This window comes from Propithecus coquereli, unplaced genomic scaffold, assembly GCF_000956105.1.
Source record: "Propithecus coquereli isolate 6110/MARCELLA unplaced genomic scaffold, Pcoq_1.0 Scaffold281, whole genome shotgun sequence".
NCBI classification, from domain to species: domain Eukaryota; kingdom Metazoa; phylum Chordata; class Mammalia; order Primates; family Indriidae; genus Propithecus; species Propithecus coquereli.
The window spans coordinates 1,937,100-1,955,522 of NW_012148408.1; the positions used below are offsets into that span (position 1 = coordinate 1,937,100).

Genomic DNA, 18,423 nt, shown 5'->3' on the forward strand with positions numbered 1-18,423 from the left:
TTATATAACTTTTGAAGATTCTCACAATAAATTGCAATTTTCACTAAATATTTAAAAGTAATTACAATAAGAGTGTTTGAAATAATATAGGTCTGGTCTTTATATAGTTTATAAATTTTGGACTTATAAAGTGATCCAAGGTTAAACATTTACGTATCTTTTCCCAGTGTGAAGCAGGTTATCAATGCAGGGATTTGCAGTTCATGCATTTGATTTGGTTTTAAAAGAAGAAATAGTTTTCATTGTTTGTTCCAAATAGTGTTTTGTTGGAGTTTTAATAAAAGGCTTTAAAATTAGAGAGTAAAGAAATCATCAATATGTTGACCAAGGACTGAAAGAAATGTGCAGAGCTCAACAGTGTTTGTTGGGGATTGGGGAAGCATTGTGGAATTGAAGTTAAGGTAGGATCATTTTGAAGGGAGAGTCTATATTTTACTTTTTATACCTTTTTTGGTGTGTGTGATAGGATCTTGCTCTGTTGCCCTGGCTGGAGTGCAGTGATGCAATCATAGCCCACTGTAACCTTGAACTCCTAGGCTCAAATGGTCCTCTTGGGTAACTAGTACTACAGATTTGTGCCACCACACTGGCTAATTTTTAAATTTTTTGTAGAGATGGGGTCTTGCTGTGTGGCCAAGGCTGGTCTCTAACTCCTGGCCTCAAGCCATTCTCCTGCCTAGGTTTCCCAAAGCACTGGAATTACAGGTGTGAGCCACTGTGCCCAGCCTATTTTTTATACCTTTGATGGTTTTACAAATAGTAATTTATATGTTGTATATTTTAAATGAATTATTTAATTCTTGTTGATGTTCTGTGAGCCAAGTTCCAATTTCCGTTCTATGGTCAATTGAATTACTTTGGGATGAATAGTCTGCCATAAAATGCAAAGTCTGTTTCGCTTCCTCTCTCTTTGAAAAATAATTTATCTTTTCTGTTACAAAAGAATTTGTGACAAGCGAGATGATTTCCACTTTAACTTTTGCTGTGTGTATTTTTGGTGAGCTCACCTTGGGGATTCACTTGTTGTTTCATAGAATTCTTTACTATGCATTGAAATCATTTTGTTTCTTAAACAGTTTTTACAGTCATATATTCTGAATTCTTGAATCTTTTACTTTATGTATGCATGTTTTTAAAGTGAGAATGATGGAAATAAAGCGATTTCCTTCTGCATATATTATTCTCTAGAGATTTGTGTTCTCTGGAGTTTTTCTTTTTCACTTTTTACTGTGAATTGAGCCTATAAATTAAATAGCTCACTTTTTTAGCATTTTAAACATAAGTACTCCAGTGTTGCATTTACCAAATATGTTTTGACTGAGTCTTCTCTCTTTCTCTCTTTTTTAAAATTCAGGCTCTGCTGGTTCTTCATCAGTTAGATAGCATTGATTTGTGGAATCCTGATGCTCCTGTAGAAACATTTTGGGAGATTAGGTATATGTACTTTTATTTTTAAATTCAATTTTAAAGTTTTATTTTTTTCTTTAAATATCAACTCTACAGTGCTTAGTTCATTATAAAATTTTACTTATACTTCCAGAAGTTTTATGATTTTATATTTTCTTTGACTTGAAATTATTAGAATATTTCTTATTTTAACTGTAGAACATTGTTACAGCAATTTAGAGAATAAATTTTTAAAAATAGTGATATATTTTATCATGCAACCATAAGTACTGTCATTTGGTGTATTATCTTCTGTTTCAGATTGCTATGTAGTTACAACTGTGTTTTTCATAGATTTTCATGGTTATAAGCCTAAAGTGATAAAATTTTATAACAATCATTTTTTCAGTTTTTAAAACTATGATCTTTTATAAATTTTCCATAATACCAGTGCTTTTGATGAATGAATTAATAGTGGACATCTGCTTAGAAGGCAAAAATACATACAGAATTTTATAGTCTATTTCCTAGGTTATATAAATTATTACTTTTTAATAGCATAAACTCACCACATTGAGGAAAATATAAATGTATAAACCTCAAGTTTACCATTATCTTACAGAAATGGGTTTGCCGAGTCACTTGGCAGCTGAGTTAAATCTTAAACTCTAGAGCAGTGCTCTCCAATAGTAATATAATGTGATCCACATATATAATTTAAAAATTTTCTAGTTACCACATTACAAAGCAAAAATAAACAGGTAAAATTAATTTTAATAATATATTTTATTTAACCCAGTATATAGATACATATCTTACAATATTACAGCTTCAGCATATAATTAATATAAAATTTATTAATGAGATATTTTTATTTTTTTATAAAGTCTTCAATATTTGGTTTGTGTTTTATACTTACAGCATATCTCAATTTGGAAAAGCCATATTTAAAGTGCTCAGTAGCCACATATGACTGACTAGTGGCTACCATGTTGGACAGTGCAGCTCTAGAGTAAGGATCAAGAAGCTTGTTCTCTAAAGGGCCAGATAGTAAATATTTTAGGCTTTGGGGGTCATATAATTTCTGTCATAACTATTCAGTTCTGCCTTTGGAGCATGAAAGTAGCCATAGACAATATGTGAATGAATGGATGTGGCCAGTTCCATTAAAACTTTATTTATAATAGCAAACGGTAGGCTGGATTTGGTCTGTGGGTGGTGGTTTTCAGAACCCATGCTCTAGAGCACTAGGTTTATATACAGTCTCTGCTGTGTATGTGGTTTATCGTTTGCTTTTATGTCCACTGCAAGGATGAGATACATGGATGAAACATTGGGAGTTTGATGAAACATAGGGGGCTTATAAGTACTTGCTTTTTAAATATAACCTGTAGACTTATTTCCTTTGATTATGGTGCTGTCGACATTTTGATAACTATTAAAACAAACCCTGCATGGGAAATTCAGGTTCACTAAACTTATATCCATTGTGAGATAATGCCTTTCTTATGTACTGATTATATCTATATTAGATTATGTATTGATGATGCTGGTAACAATGAACTTTTTGTTGCTGCAGCTCACAAATGCTTTTTTACATCTGTAAGAAATTAACTAGCCATCAAATGCTTAGTAGCACAGAAATTCTCAAGTGGTTGCGAGAAATTTTGATCTGCAGGAATAAATTTCTTCTTAAAAATAAGGTAAGCAAAATTACATCTTTAAAGATGGAAGAATATTTGAAATGATAATGAGGAACGATTAAGGAAGTGTTTATTAATAACCAAATTAGGTCCTGCTTTAGCTCCTTCCTCCTACAAGGTTCTCAAAGGGACATATATGTGCAGAGGAGAATGGCTGGCAAGTCAACGTTTTAAAAATTATTCTGAGGCTTTGGCCTTAAAGCCACAATATTGATGAATTGTAGGTAAGTTAAGGAGGTCTCTATGGGGCAAGCATAGAAGGAGTAGGGGCTGCTATAACCAAAGTAAATTGAGGAGCGTATTCTGTCTTTACTCTCAAGTTCATATGTAAGACTTGTCTCTTATGGCTAGGCTAGTTCACAGAATGTTATCTATCAAGAAGCTAAAGGGGACAGGTTGAGAGTCCTCAATCTAGGTTTATTTATATTCCTCCCATAAAAATTTCACCTCTTGAAAATACAATAGACTTCTTCCTTAGGGAGAAACTTTTTGATCCTGAACTATTGAAACATGGTGAGGTTGTGAGGGATAGAGAAGAGCCTTAAATATGTTTTAACATACAGGTTCTATTAATATAATTAATCAATTTAAAAATTCTACTATTACATAGTTTTAGGAGCACTTGACTTAATGAGTTTTTATTCAGTCCTACAATCATAGCTATGAGAAATCTTAAATGTATGAAACTCATATGCTTGTCAGTGCCATGCAGCTTGTTAAATTCTCTGTTTAGAAATGGGCTAATGGTGAGATGGGTTTATTCACATCTGGCTTATCTTAGTGTGCTAATATAGTGGAATTTGGCATTATTCCAGAGATAGGGAAAGAGATTAGACTTCAGAGTTTCATGCCCTTGTCTATGGTATAATCTCCAGAGTATAAACATTGGTAATCCAGCAATGAAAGTGTAGTACTCTGATCAGCAAAGTCACTCTTGTGACATACTTGGTGTATATACTAATGTTAATTACTGGTCCAGAAGAACTTAAAAGAGTCAACTTCCAATTATCCTGACATGGCGTAGGATAAAATATTGTGGGAGGAAATCTTTGTTGTTGAGATTGCACTACAGTTTTGATACATTAGATTTATGTTGTTGTTTTCCTTGTGTCCATGTTAGCCTTAATTTATATTTCTAGAATGTGCTGTTTCTGATTTGGAGAGTGGAAAACTAAGAGGAGTTTCAAAGACGTCGAGCAAACATTATTCATTCTGATGGGTTTCTAATGAACATTCCTCCAGGTGGGATGTAGGGATTAAGAGGAGAGGTTTTCCAAGTTTGAAACAGAAAGGCAACTCAACATTGTTTATTCCTCTTGGTTGTCAGTGCTTCGGTAGAGCTTATTTTTTTCTTTTTTCTAGCAGGCAGATAGAAGTTCCTGTCACTTTCTCTTCCCTTATGGAGTAGGATGTGATGTTCCTTCTAGTGGAAATACCAGTCAAATGTCCATGGATCATGAAGAGTTACTACGTACCTGTACTCCTGGAGCCTCTGTCCGGAAAGGAAAAGGAAACTCCTCCATGGTAAGAAGCTGCTTTTGTAATTTTTCCATATCATCATCTGTGCTCTATTTTTTATCAAATGAACTTTGGTAAATTTCAAGTAGGTAAGATAGTAATGGTTAAAAACTGCTTAGATTCTAGTTCTATCACTGCTGTCTGTGAAACTTTGGGTGAGTTCTTAACATCCCTGTGCCCAAGAGTCTGAACTTTTAAATGGGGATAATAATTCCTGGCCATGCGTGGTGGCTCATGCCTGTAATCCTAGCACTCTGGGAGGCCGAGGCAGGAGGATTGCTTGAGCTCAGGAGTTCGAGGCCAGCCTGAGCAAGAGTGAGACCCCATCTCTACCAAAAAGAAAAAGAAAAGAAAAAAAAAATCATAAATAAAAATTAGAAATAAAGAAAGTTTTGACCTGGAAAAGAAACTATTCTGTAATGATTTGTTATTTTCACTTGTATTATGATTTATTTATATTTAAAAGGAATTATATACACAAACAAAAATCACAGAAACACTTATCTACAACATCAAGCAAAATACTTGGTTTTTATCCCAGTAAATCTATAGTTGGTACAACTTTTAAACTTCTTGGATACGAATGGTTTTTCTTATGGGGTGGAGGTTTCTAATAATTAGTTATCAATTATAGCTTATAAATGTCAAGTACTATTTACACATCATCTCATTTAATCCTCACAACTCTGGAGCAGGAATTATTATTATCCCATTATTTTCTTATTTTAGTAGGTTTAGGGGGTTGAATTCTGTTACATGTACATTATTGTGCAGTGGTGGAGTCTGGGCTTTTGGTGTACTAGTCACCTGAGTAGTGTACATTGTACTCCATAGGTAATTTTTCATCCCTCTCTCCCTCCCTCACTGTCCCCCCTCACCCCTTTTGAGTCTCTAATGTCCATTATACCACTCTGTGTGCCTTTGTATAGCCATAGTTTAGCTCCCACTTAAAAATGAGAACCTGTGGCATTTATTTTTCTGTTCCTGGCATAATGGCCTCCAGTTCCAACCAAGTTGCTGCAAAACCCATTATATTATTTCATACTTTATTAATGCTGAGTAGTACTCCATAGTGTATATATACCACATTTCCTTAATCTACTCGTCAGTTGATAGGCACTTAGGTTGATTACATACCTTTGCAATTTTGAATTGTGCTGTGATAACATGCGATTCTGGTATCTTTTGGATATAATGATTTCTTTTCCTCTGGATAGACACCCAGTAGTGGGATTACAAAGTCAAATGGTAGGTCTCCTTTTAGTTCTTTGAGAAATCTCCATACTGATCTCCATAGCAGTTGTACTAATCTACTTTCCCACCAACAGTATGTAAGTGTTCCCTTTTCACTGCATCTACACCATCATCTGTTATTTTTTTTACTTTCTAATAGCCATTCTGATTGGAGTAAAATGATATCTCATTATGGTTTTAATTTACATTTCTATGATGATTAGTGATGTTGAACATATGTTTGTTGCCATTTGTCTATCTTGTCTTGAAAAATACCCATTTGTCCACTTTTTAAGGGGATTGTTTGTTTTTTTCTTGCCGAGTTGTTTGAGTTCCTTCTAGAGTCTGGACTAGAGTTCCTTCTAGTCCTTTGTTGGACACAAAAGTGCCTGAACAGCCAAAGCAACCCTAAGCAAAAAGAACAAAACTGGAGGCATCACATTGTCTGACTTCAAATTATACACAAGGCTACAATAACCAAAACAGCATGGTAATGAGATAAAAATAGACATATAGATGAATGGAACAGAATAGAGAACCAAGAAATAGAGCCACATACTTACAGCCAACTGATCTTTGACAAAGTCAACAAGAACATACACTGGGGACACCCTTTTCAATAAATGGTACTGGGAAAATTGTATAGCCATATGCAGAAGAATGAATTTGCACATATTTGCAAATATTTTCTCCCTTTCTGTAAGTTGACTATTTACTCTTTTGATTCTGTAGCTGTGCAGAGGCTTTTTAGTTTAATTAAGTGCCATTTCTCTATTTTCTTTGCATTTGCTTTTGGGGTCTTAGTCATAAATTCTTTGCCTAGGCCAATGTCCAGAACAGTTTTCCCTAGGTTTTCTTCTAGTATTTTTATAGTGTCAGATCTTACATTTGAGTCTTTACTCCATCTTGAGTTAATTTTTGTATGTGGTGAGAGATAGGAATCCAGTTTCATTCTTCTGCATATGGCTATACAATTTTCCCAGTACCATTTATTGAAAAGGGTGTCCCCAGTGTATGTTCTTGTTGACTTTGTCAAAGATCAGTTGGCTATAAGTATGTGGCTCTATTTCTTGGTTCTCTATTCTGTTCCATTCATCTATATGTCTATTTTTATCTCATTACCATGCTGTTTTGGTTATTGTAGCCTTGTGTATAATTTGAAGTCAGACAATGTGATGCCTCCAGTTTTGTTCTTTTTGCTTAGGGTTGCTTTGGCCGTTCAGGCACTTTTTTGGTTCGATATGAATTTCAGAACTGTTTTTTATAATTCTGTGAAAAATGACATCGATGTTTTGACCCAAGTGGTCTGTGTTGGTGTTACTAGTAGGCTAGTCCCCAGTCCCACAGCTAACTGTTACAGGGTGGTGGGTAATGTCTTAAGTGTGTTTAGGAGAGCTTAGTCTCTCCTGTCCGTTCCCAGCCATGTGACTACTGCAGTCCTGTCACCTTGAACTTGGCCCAAGGGTGGGGCATAGCCCATGTTAAACTCTCAAAATGGTGCTGGGTATGGGCCTGCAATCAAAGAGGGCAGGGCTCCTTTCAGACAAGCAGCATGAGCAAGAGACTGTGGGGAATGCTCTCCAGTCATGTCGCAGTCTCACAGGAGCCTGTAGCAGGGAGGTGGGAATTGTTCTAGGAATAGGTAGGAGAGCTTGGGCTTCCCGTTCCCTCCTCATCTGGTCAGTGCTGCAACCACATCAGCCCAAACTCAGCCCAAGGCTGGGTCACTGCCTCACTTTGAACTCGCAAAGTGACACCCTGGGCTGATGACCAAAAAGGGGAGCCCTTCTCAGGCAGGCTGCTCTGGCAGGAAACTGGGGAGTGCAGTTTGCCTGAGACTCGGTCTCACAGCAGCCAGATGCAGGATGGTGGGCACCATCCCAGATGCATGCTAGAAAGCCTGGTTTCCCTACTCCTCCCCAGTCAGGTGGGCTGCAGCCATGTCAAGCCCAAACTTGGCCCAGGGGTAGGACACAGCCCAGTGTCAGCCTCTCAAAATGACACCTTGGACCTGAGTCCAGAAAGGTTGGGCCCCACCCAAGCAGGCCACGTGGCCGAGAAACTATGGAACGTTCTGTTCGTGTCTCAGTCTCAACAGTAGCCCACAGCAGGCTGGTAGGGACCTTCCCATGGGTACATGGGAGCACCTGGGCATGTCTGTCCCTCCTTGGGGTTGCATAGTGGCTGCAGATATGCCCACAGTTCCAACTAAGCAGTATGGTTTTTACTGTTGTCTGCTTTAGCTGCAGAGTGTGTATTCATTTAGTAAATGAGTTTCTCCATTTCGTGTTTGGGTAATACGTAATTTAGAATCAAATATATCTTCTACAGCACTGTTTAGTTCTTCTTTATGCCCTTATTTCAGTCAGTGCTACAGTGTACTTATTTTATTTCTTCCATATAGTACATAGATAGAATTTCCTGCTACTTTTTTTGTCATTTATGATTGACTAGGAAGTACATTATATTTTTCCTTAGTAGATTTATGTTGTGGTGTTTTACTAGTATCCATGTTAGACTTTATTTACATTTCTGGAATCTGGAATAGGATAATACCTATTTGCATTGAAATTGGACAGATAGTAGCATTATATTGGTCCAAATAATCTCATTTCTTATTTAGACAAGATATTGGGGGGGGGTTGAAAAATTCCTATCATGATTAGGGGGAAAGCTCTTTAATATATGCTGATATATATGGTATAATTTATTGCATTGTTGGGTTTTATAAATAAAATCACCTAAGTTGCAAATTTATGCCTCCCACCCCTGGCTACCAGGATAGTGCAGCAGGATGCAGCGGAACCCCACCAATATGCCGACAAGCCCAGACCAAACTAGAAGTGGCGCTGTACATGTTTCTGTGGAGCCCTGACACTGAAGCTGTTTTGGTTGCCATGTCCTGTTTCCGCCACCTCTGTGAGGAAGCGGATATCCGGTGTGGGGTGGATGAAGTGTCGGTGCACAACTTCTTGCCCAACTATAACACATTCATGGAGTTTGCCTCTGTCAGCAATATGATGTCAACAGGTAACGTAAATGTGGATAATGGGGTTTTTTACTCAGGGTGCCTCAAATTATATGAATCTGATTGTGTTAGGAATGTATTTAAGGTTACTGCTTTATAAGTTTACTGGGCTAATTCAAATAGCTTACTTGAAATCCTTTTCTAAACAAAGAAGGGTGAAAATAAATAGCATTTAAAATAAATTTTTTCTCACTGACTTTTTAATATGCTATACATTTTTAAATAATTGGCAGTACATAGATCACTATCAGTTTAGATTGTATAATTTACTCTGCCTCAATCGTATGTAGTGAAATTTTAAGCACTTGGTGTGTGTTTTGAGTGAATTATAGGTGAGGATAGCTGTTTTATGCTGCGTACATAGTGGGATCCAAGATAAATGCCTTTCCTGTGAGGTTGCTGAAAGGAAGTTTTTGGAGCATTTCTTCTATTCTTCCTACTCTGCCTTTTGGGTGGGGCTTGTCACATTCTTCCTTGGCAAGCAGGGCTCTCAGTGTAGTAACTTGATTTGCTGTTGTCTTTGCTTAGGGAGAGCAGCACTTCAGAAAAGAGTGATGGCACTGCTAAGGCGCATTGAGCATCCCACTGCAGGAAACACTGAGGTATGCCCTTAGCAACCGAAACCTCGAGGCCGGGTGCGGTGGCTCACGCCTGTAATCCTAGCACTCTGGGAGGCCGAGGCGGTGGATCGCTCAAGGTCGGGAGTTCGAGACCAGCCTGAGCAAGAGCGAGACCTCGCCTCTACTAAAAATAGAAAGAAATTATTTGGACAACTAAAAATCTATATAGAAAAAATTAGCCGGGCATGGTGGCGCATGTCTGTAGTCCCAGCTACTTGGGAGGCTGAGGCAGTAGGATTGCTCGAGCCCAGGAGTTTGAGGTTGCTGTGAGCTAGGCTGACGCCACGGCACTCTACTCCAGGCAACAGAGTGAGACTCTTGTCTCAAAAAAAAAAAAAAAACCTTTTAGAAGCCTCATGTTACATGCATGTGATCTGGAATAGCTTTTGAAGCAAATCTAAGATGTATGCATACTACAAGTAATATGTTATATTTGTGCTTTGCACCAAGTTTGAAACTTAGCTGTACCCAATTGATTTTTAGGTCTAGGCTTAAAGTTGCTTTCAAGTGATAATTGCCTTCATTTTAGGCTTGGGAAGATACACATGCAAAGTGGGAACAAGCTACAAAACTAATCCTTAACTATCCAAAAGCCAAAATGGAAGATGGTCAGGTGAGTTTGTAAAGTTGATTTTGTCTGTTAGTTCATCTGCTCATCATATGTACTTCAGTAATCTTTTGTGAGTCACTCCTTGTGTAAGCATATAGTTGTCTTGAGACTGATACTTAGTTGTGGTTCATCTAGACCTGCACTATCTAATATGGTAGCCACTAGCTACATGTGACTATTTAAATTAAATTTTAACTTACATTAAAATTAAATACGATTAAAATTTAATTCCTTGGTCATACAGTAGCCACATTTCAAGTATCCAATAGCCACATGTGGCAATTAGTTACTATATTAGACAGCAGAGATATAAAATGTTTCCATTGTTGTGAAAATATTGGGCAGTACTCCTAGAGAGCATTTATAGTAGAGATTTCTTTAGCCTCTTCCTTGCTCTTTCTGCCTTCATCAGAGTATTTCACAGAACTTTCAAAAAAGGGACAACAGAGGTAGAGAAAAATAAATTAAAATTGAAACAATCATTTTGCTATTTTGTTAGGTATTCTAATTGAGGGATCTGGTGGTCAGAAGATTGAACCCATAGGTTAAATGAAATTTTAAAAGTTAGACATTTTATCCATCTACTATTACTGTCAATTGTATTATCACCTAGTACTTCAGAAATTAACATTTAATTGGTATTTTTGTGCATTTGATTTGTAATGCCCATATTGCTCTCATTAGGTGTTTTTAAAAAACTTTTCTCCCTCATTGCTTTTTTTGCCTGTTATGCTTAATAAGAATAAGAAAAAAGTTTTGGGTTTTTTTTTTTTTTTTTGTTTTTTTTTTTTTTTTTTTTTTGGTGAAGCAAAATTGTGTACCCAATATCATTATTTGGAGAGGACACGTAGCTTTAGAATGAAAGCTTTTAACTGTTTAATTGATACATAATTCACATAGCATACAATTCACCTATTTAAAATGTCCAATTCAGTGACTGTTTTTTGTATATTCACAGAGTTGTACAACCATCACAAAAATCAATTTTAGAACATTTTCATCACCTCAAAAAAAACCCTTTAGCAATCTCTGCCCCCTTAACCTTCTGCTTTCCTACCTCTCTGCACCCCCCATCCCTCCAGCCCTTGGCAATCATTAATCTGTTTTCTGTCTCTAGATTTGCCAAGATAGGCAAATCTTTTTTCTATAAATGAATCTGTGGGCTTTTGTAACTGTTTTCTTTCACTTAACATGTTTTCAAGGTTCATCCATGTGAATCAAAGCTGTTTAAAATAAATTTTTTTTCTAGTTCGATTATATTAGTCTAGCTATAACAAAAATATATCAGTGCCTCTTTAAAAATATATAGAGTAATTTCAGGTTTTGATTTTTTTAAATGTAAAACATATATGTTTGTCATGGAAGAAATGCTTCATAAAGAGTAATTTGTCAAGTCTCAACAAATTTAGGTTGAATTCATGCTTTGCACAAAAATTTTGTCTTTAGGCTGCTGAAAGCCTTCACAAGACCATTGTTAAGAGGCGAATGTCCCACGTGAGCGGAGGAGGATCCATAGATTTGTCTGACACAGATTCCCTTCAGGAATGGATCAACATGACTGGCTTCCTTTGTGCCCTTGGGGGAGTGTGCCTGCAGCAGAGAAGCAATTCTGGCCTGGCAACCTATAGCCCACCCATGGGCCCAGTCAGTGAACGTAAGGGCTCCATGATTTCAGTGATGTCCTCAGAGGGAAATGCAGATACACCTGTCAGCAAATTTATGGATCGGCTGTTGTCCTTAATGGTGTGTAACCATGAGAAAGTAGGACTTCAAATACGGACCAACGTTAAGGATCTAGTGGGTCTAGAATTGAGTCCTGCTCTTTATCCAATGCTATTTAACAAGTTGAAGAATACCATCAGCAAGTTTTTTGACTCCCAAGGACAGGTAAAGTGTTCTCTTTTATTTTTCACCCTTTCCTATGAATAGAGTAACTCGTTTGAAATAATTATTTAATTATTTAAATTAGGTACTGTCGTGAATACTCACTATTTTAAAAAATTGTCAAAAATTGCAGAACGACGAGTCATCTAATGTAGATCCCTACATCTAATGTAGGGATCAGTTTGCTTCTTAGGAACTCTGTTCTTATGAGTGTGCCTGGGATTATGAATATCTTGGGTATGAGTATAAGTGTCTGTGTATATCTATGTGCTTGTTTGGATATATGCCTATGAGTGCATTTTTCTGTGTGTATATTTACACTAGTTAGTTTCATCTCTCTATGGTCTGCCTTCTGTGCATTGATGGCGAATTACTAATGTATTTTGTTCTTTGTATAGGTTTTATTGACTGATACCAATACTCAATTTGTAGAGCAAACCATAGCTATAATGAAGAACTTACTAGATAATCATACTGAAGGCAGCTCTGAACATCTGGGGCAAGCTAGCATTGAAACAATGATGTTAAATCTGGTCAGGTAAGCATTTTGCTGAAATGTAGCAGGAACATTTTAGGGGGTAGGAAAAACCTCTTACACATTGGTATTCATAGTAATTGATGAAATAATTTGTCATCCTTTTCTTTACTACACCCAAAATAGGATGTCAGTAAGGTAACCAGAAGTTGTACATTTTCTCATATAAAAAATTAAAAATCTTACTGTTTTTAAAGTTACATTTAGTCTTTTTCTTAGTGATTAAAGCATTTAGAATACCTTCTTTTTTGTCTATATCTGATGGGTTTTTTTGATGTTTCTATGTCTAAATAGATATGTTCGTGTGCTTGGGAATATGGTCCACGCAATTCAAATAAAAACCAAACTATGTCAGTTGGTTGAAGTAATGATGGCAAGGAGAGATGACCTCTCATTTTGTCAAGAGATGAAATTTAGGTGAGTTCTCAAAAGAGCAAAATAGAGTTTTGTAAATCTTAGTGTGTTAAATGAAGTACCGAAAAATAGGAGGACTTGATTATCAGAGGAAAAGAGGAAGTGGAAGAGGAACATTTTATGTGTTTGTTTTTCTCTGCATGTTTTTTTCAAATTTACAAAAGCGTTGTGCCCATTGCAATGCTCCTTTTTCTAAAATTGTGCTATACTTGAGCTAAGAACCTAATTATTTCCAAACTTACCATAGCTAAGGGCCAATGCAGAGGATCAATATCCAAGTTGCTTGTGTTTTTGCTCATCTGACTTTTACATCTGTGATAGTAATATCTGTTTTTTAAAGTTGCCATGTCACTTGGATTATTTGGCAAGTTATTTGCACTATTAAAAAAATCTTGTATGACTAAAAGTGTGTGTGTGTGCGTGTGGCTTTAAAAAATTGTTTGCTATCTCCCTTTTTTCCACCATTCTGTAGAAATAAGATGGTAGAATACTTGACAGACTGGGTCATGGGAACATCAAACCAAGCAGCAGATGATGATGTAAAATGTCTTACAAGGTAAAAAAGAGAATGACTTTTAAGTATTAGCAGGTTTTACTCTAAGCATTACAACTACTTCATTATAGCCATTATACATATATTTTATGTGTATTTGAATTTTTTTAGATGTCAAGCTTTTGTGTTTGAAATAAAGATATTAATCTTTATTATTACTGTTTTTTTAAACTGATAGACTTTCAGTGAAAACAAATGGGAGTGTCATGTTTGGAAAGTTAATGTTGTCAATTTAGGAAGAACAGTCTATAGTTATTGAGAAATAAGATATATAAAGCCTCAATGTATTTATTTGGTGATTTGATAAAGGCATTATTTGAGGAACTTAATTGTGTTGAATCTTTCTAAGAAGTAATTCCTTAAGTTTGCTTTAGTGATAAATACTTATTGAAACTTATCAGAAAGTGATTAAACAATGTGAACCATATAATAACAATTCACATATGTTTCTTTGGCTAGGCCTGGTCTTATAATACATTCATCCCTCAGTGTCTGTGGGGGACTGGTTCCAGGATCTCCCAACCCCCTGCTCCCGTGGACACCAAAATCCACAGCTACTCAAGTCCCTTATATAAAATTGTGTAGTATTTGCATATAACCTACGTATACTCTCTTGTATACCTTAAATTATCTTTAGATCACTTATAATGCCTAATACAGTAGTAAATGCTGTATAGATGGTTGTTATACCATATTGTTTAGGGAATAATGGTAAGGAAATAAAGTCTGTACAAGTTCAGTACAGGCACAACCATCCTTTTTTTCCCCGAATATTTGCTATCTGTGGTTGATTGGATCCACAGATACAGAACTCATAGATATGGAGGGCTTACTGAACATACTTTTGATTTAAGGTAGTCATTTTGCCAAAATTACTTTGTAGAAAGTTGTTATTGCCTTCTCCCCAGTTTGAAATGTTTTGTATTCTGGGGTCTGCATATCAACTCAAATTATTTAGGTTGTGCTAATAATTTTTTTAATGAAATAGGTAGTTCCTAAAGTTTATGTCTGTTAGTAAGAGGTGTATTTGAGGGGAGGGTGAAATGGAAGAACCTGAAGGACTTACAGTCTCTAAATTTTTTTTTTTTCAGAGATTTGGACCAGGCAAGCATGGAAGCAGTAGTTTCACTCCTAGCTGGTCTCCCACTGCAGCCTGAGGAAGGAGATGGTGTGGAATTGATGGAAGCCAAATCACAGTTATTTCTTAAGTAAATTTCAGTCACCCAAAACAGAAAGCAAAAAGCAAATATAGCCCCACACACAAAACAAATCAAGTGTAACCAAAATGGCAAATGATTATAGTGGATCTAACTGCTTTGGTATTGTGGCCATTAGCTGCTGTCTCATAAAATATACCATACTTGTGAAGAAATATTCCCTGTGACAGGATTGAGACAGGAAAACAACAGCGTTTTGCAATATTTAAAGAAAATGATGTAGTCAGTGAATTTTTACTTGTAATACAACCGAGATTGCTTCATTGTCATTTAAAATGACATTGTCTAAACTATTAGGACTACTGGTTGTATATGCTAAACATTAAAAGTGACACATTTACCAAGAAACAGTGCATCTATTTGGTGCTTATGTTATGAAATGGGTACTGGGCTTTGTGGAGACAAAAATTATAATCCATATTTGAAGCACGGACTTCGGTAGGGGGGGAACCAAGGGCAACACACGTAACCTAAACGTATGTACACCCATAATTTGCTGAAATAAAAAAAAAAAAAAAAAACATAAAAAAAAAAAAATTATAATCCAACATAGCGCACCTCATAATGAGCCACCATGGCTGATTATCGCAAGAGAGGAGAGAAACAGATGCCCAGGGCCACCCATACAGTACACATATGATTACTTCAGAATGCCTGCTTAGCTTTGTAGTTGATGTGGCCTTCACTGTGTAAGGGTTAGTCTTTTTATTTCTCAGATACTTCACGTTGTTTATGAACCTTTTGAATGACTGCAGTGAAGTTGAAGATGAAAATGCACAAACAGGTGGCAGGAAACGTGGCATGTCTCGGAGGCTGGCATCACTGAGGCACTGTACAGTACTTGCAATGTCCAACTTACTCAATGCTAATGTGGACAGTGGCCTTATGCACTCCATAGGTAAGATCAAATGAAATATTGCTATAGAAATGTAAAACCTAGAGAATTGCCATGTAAGACAAGTAAAAATTACTTCAGCAAGGTCCTGTTAGTAAATTTGCATCTGTTTGTTCAGGTTTAGGTTATCACAAGGATCTCCAGACAAGAGCTACATTTATGGAAGTTCTGACAAAAATCCTTCAACAAGGCACAGAATTTGACACACTTGCAGAAACAGTATTGGCAGATCGGTTTGAGAGACTGGTGGAATTGGTCACAATGATGGGTGATCAGGGAGAGCTGCCTATAGCTATGGCTCTGGCCAATGTGGTCCCTTGTTCTCAGTGGGTAAGTGCATTGAGTTAGTGGGGAAGAAAAGTGGCTGGCACATAGCAAATGCTTCAAAATATATTTGTTCAATAAATGTTTATTGAATGAATTGATAACAGTTTTAGAGCTAGAACAAACTTTAGATATTTAGTTAAGTGGTTTTTAGCTGTACGGAGTTGGTTGGCACATTTAGCCCTTGCTAGTGTTCTATCTCCTTACACCCACTGAAAAATTCCATTTAAACACTGATTTAAAGAAAATTAAAAACCACTGATCTGGGCTGGTGTCTTCATATATTAGGTAAGGTAATTAGATTAAACCTAATTTTAGTTAGTTGTCAAGAAAAGCCGGAATTGGAATCCACGATTTGTGCCTGTTTACTCCTTCCAGTTTGCTATTCTTTTTCTGTAATGTCTTGTAAAATTTTGTTTTAATTTAAGCACTGTAACTGCATTTGAAATTATGATATTTTCTTGCTTTAAACACTGAAGACATAATATGGCTATTTGGCCTCTCCCTTAATTTAGTGAAACTTTTTCCTAAAATCACGTGATTCTTAATAATAGAGACTTTGAGAGGGTTGTTGACCATTTCCTTGTTAAAAAGCCATTTGGTTTATGGTGTACCAAAAAAATGATGTCAGTTATAATAAACTATAACTAAGGTAATTTGTCATTTTTTATAGATTTGTTTCTGCTTTAAAGCTATAGAATCATATTTCTTTTTTTTTCTTTCTTTCTTTTTTTTGAGACAAGACTCTCTCTCTGTTGCCCTGAGTAGAGTGCCGTGGCATCAGTCTAGCTCACAGCAACCTCATACTCCTGGGCTCAAGGGATCCTCCTGCCTCAGCCTCCCGAGTAGCTGGGATTACAGGCACACACCATGAAGCCTGACTAATTTTTCTATTTTTAGTAGAGAAGGGGTCTCGTTCTTGCTCAGGCTGGTCTCGAACTCCTGAGCTCAAGCAATCTTCCTGCCTCAGCCTCCCAGAGTGCTAGGGTTACAGGGGTGAGCCACCACACTCAGCCAGAATCATATTTCTTATACCCACACTTAAAGTAAAATTCAAACTCCTTATTCTGGCCTATAAAGCTTTACCTAATCTGGGCCTTGTCTCATCTCGGACATCATCTTACGCCATTTTCCTTCTTGTTTGGTAAACTTAAGCCACATTGGCTACCTTTCCATTCCTCATACATGTTTGACTTGTTTCTGCCTTAGAGCACCTTTGCTGCTAATGTCATCGGAAATGCTTCTCCTCTGATTATTTTATTTTATTTTGGTAAGAACACGTAGTACAAGATCTACCCTCTTAACAGATTTTTTTTTTTTTTGAGATGGGGTCTCACTCTGTTGCCCGGGCTAGAGTGCCATGGCGTCATCATAGCTCACAGCAACCTCAGACTCCTGGCCTAAGGATATCCTCCCACCTTAGTCTCCCAAAGTGCTGGGATTACAAGCATGAGCCACCACTCTTGGCTCTCTTAACAGATTTTTAAGTGTACAATACAGTATTACTATCTATAGGTACAGTGTTGTACAGCAGATCTCTAAAACTTATCTTGTATAACCAAAATTTTATGCACATTGATTAGCAATACCCCCAAATTATTGAAATCCTCTTAAAGCCTAAAATTAGTTTACAGATCTTCAAATGTTTTGAAAATGGATATTCCAAATTATCTTGTTAGCACCTTCCTGTAATTAGCACTAAAAATACTCAATAATTTTCTTAACAAAAAGAATCAGTGAAGTCCAAGAAGCTTTAATTCATTGAGCTTTATATTAAATGACTTTTATGTTGAGAAGAAATTTTATGTTACGCCAAATCTGTTAGAACTATATCTAAAGGAGAACAAAATATAAAGTAATATTTTTAAAAATTTAATTCTATTTTGTAAATATGTTTTCAAATTATGTTGCTTAAAGTTTTCAGAATTTGGGAGGGAAGGAGTGGAGTGGAAAAAACACTTAGCACATTAGTCTGCAAATTGTTTCTATTTTATAACTGAATTGTCATAATTTTACTTGACTTTATAATGGAGGACAGAGTTTTTATATCTAGTCAAATATGTATTATATATTAGGAGTAGAGCAAAATATTGGGTCTTCGTAATTCTTTGGCTTCCTGATTATTTGTGATTAGCATTATTAAACTTTTTTCTTTACTCAAATATCAGATCATTCTAATCCTGGGACCAGGCAAGAATTAAGGAGTTATGGCTATGATCCTGGCCTTTGTTGTTACTCCTTGAGGATTGAGGCACCTTTTTATGGCTGCTTTTAGATCTCTTCTCAGCATGTGGTTAAACAGTGATTTACTATCAGATCACTTTTCTTGAGTGTACCAAAAACTACTTTATTGTAGGGAATTATAAAGGTTGTCATTTCCGTAATAGATGGGAATTTCAGCTCCTCCTCCCACCCCACTCCCTAGCTTTGCGCACTAATCTGGCTGATCTCTGGGTTCTGAGTGCCCAGTTCCCTTTTCTTCCTGATTTCATCAAAATCCTGT

General features: G+C 36.3%; 1 protein-coding gene across 1 annotated transcript in view; it reads left to right on the plus strand.

Annotated features, from left to right (window-relative positions):
* NF1 (neurofibromin 1) overlaps window positions 1-18,423 on the plus strand; it is a 273,599-nt gene that overhangs the window by 133,269 nt on the left and 121,907 nt on the right. The window contains exons 15-27 of the mRNA XM_012648327.1: window positions 1,355-1,434; window positions 2,966-3,089; window positions 4,452-4,613; window positions 8,621-8,870; window positions 9,397-9,470; window positions 10,018-10,101; window positions 11,545-11,985; window positions 12,381-12,520; window positions 12,812-12,934; window positions 13,404-13,487; window positions 14,576-14,692; window positions 15,418-15,599; window positions 15,715-15,926. Of these exons, the coding sequence (XP_012503781.1) occupies window positions 1,355-1,434; window positions 2,966-3,089; window positions 4,452-4,613; window positions 8,621-8,870; window positions 9,397-9,470; window positions 10,018-10,101; window positions 11,545-11,985; window positions 12,381-12,520; window positions 12,812-12,934; window positions 13,404-13,487; window positions 14,576-14,692; window positions 15,418-15,599; window positions 15,715-15,926 (2,073 nt within the window). The remainder of the gene's footprint in view (window positions 1-1,354; window positions 1,435-2,965; window positions 3,090-4,451; window positions 4,614-8,620; window positions 8,871-9,396; window positions 9,471-10,017; window positions 10,102-11,544; window positions 11,986-12,380; window positions 12,521-12,811; window positions 12,935-13,403; window positions 13,488-14,575; window positions 14,693-15,417; window positions 15,600-15,714; window positions 15,927-18,423) is intronic.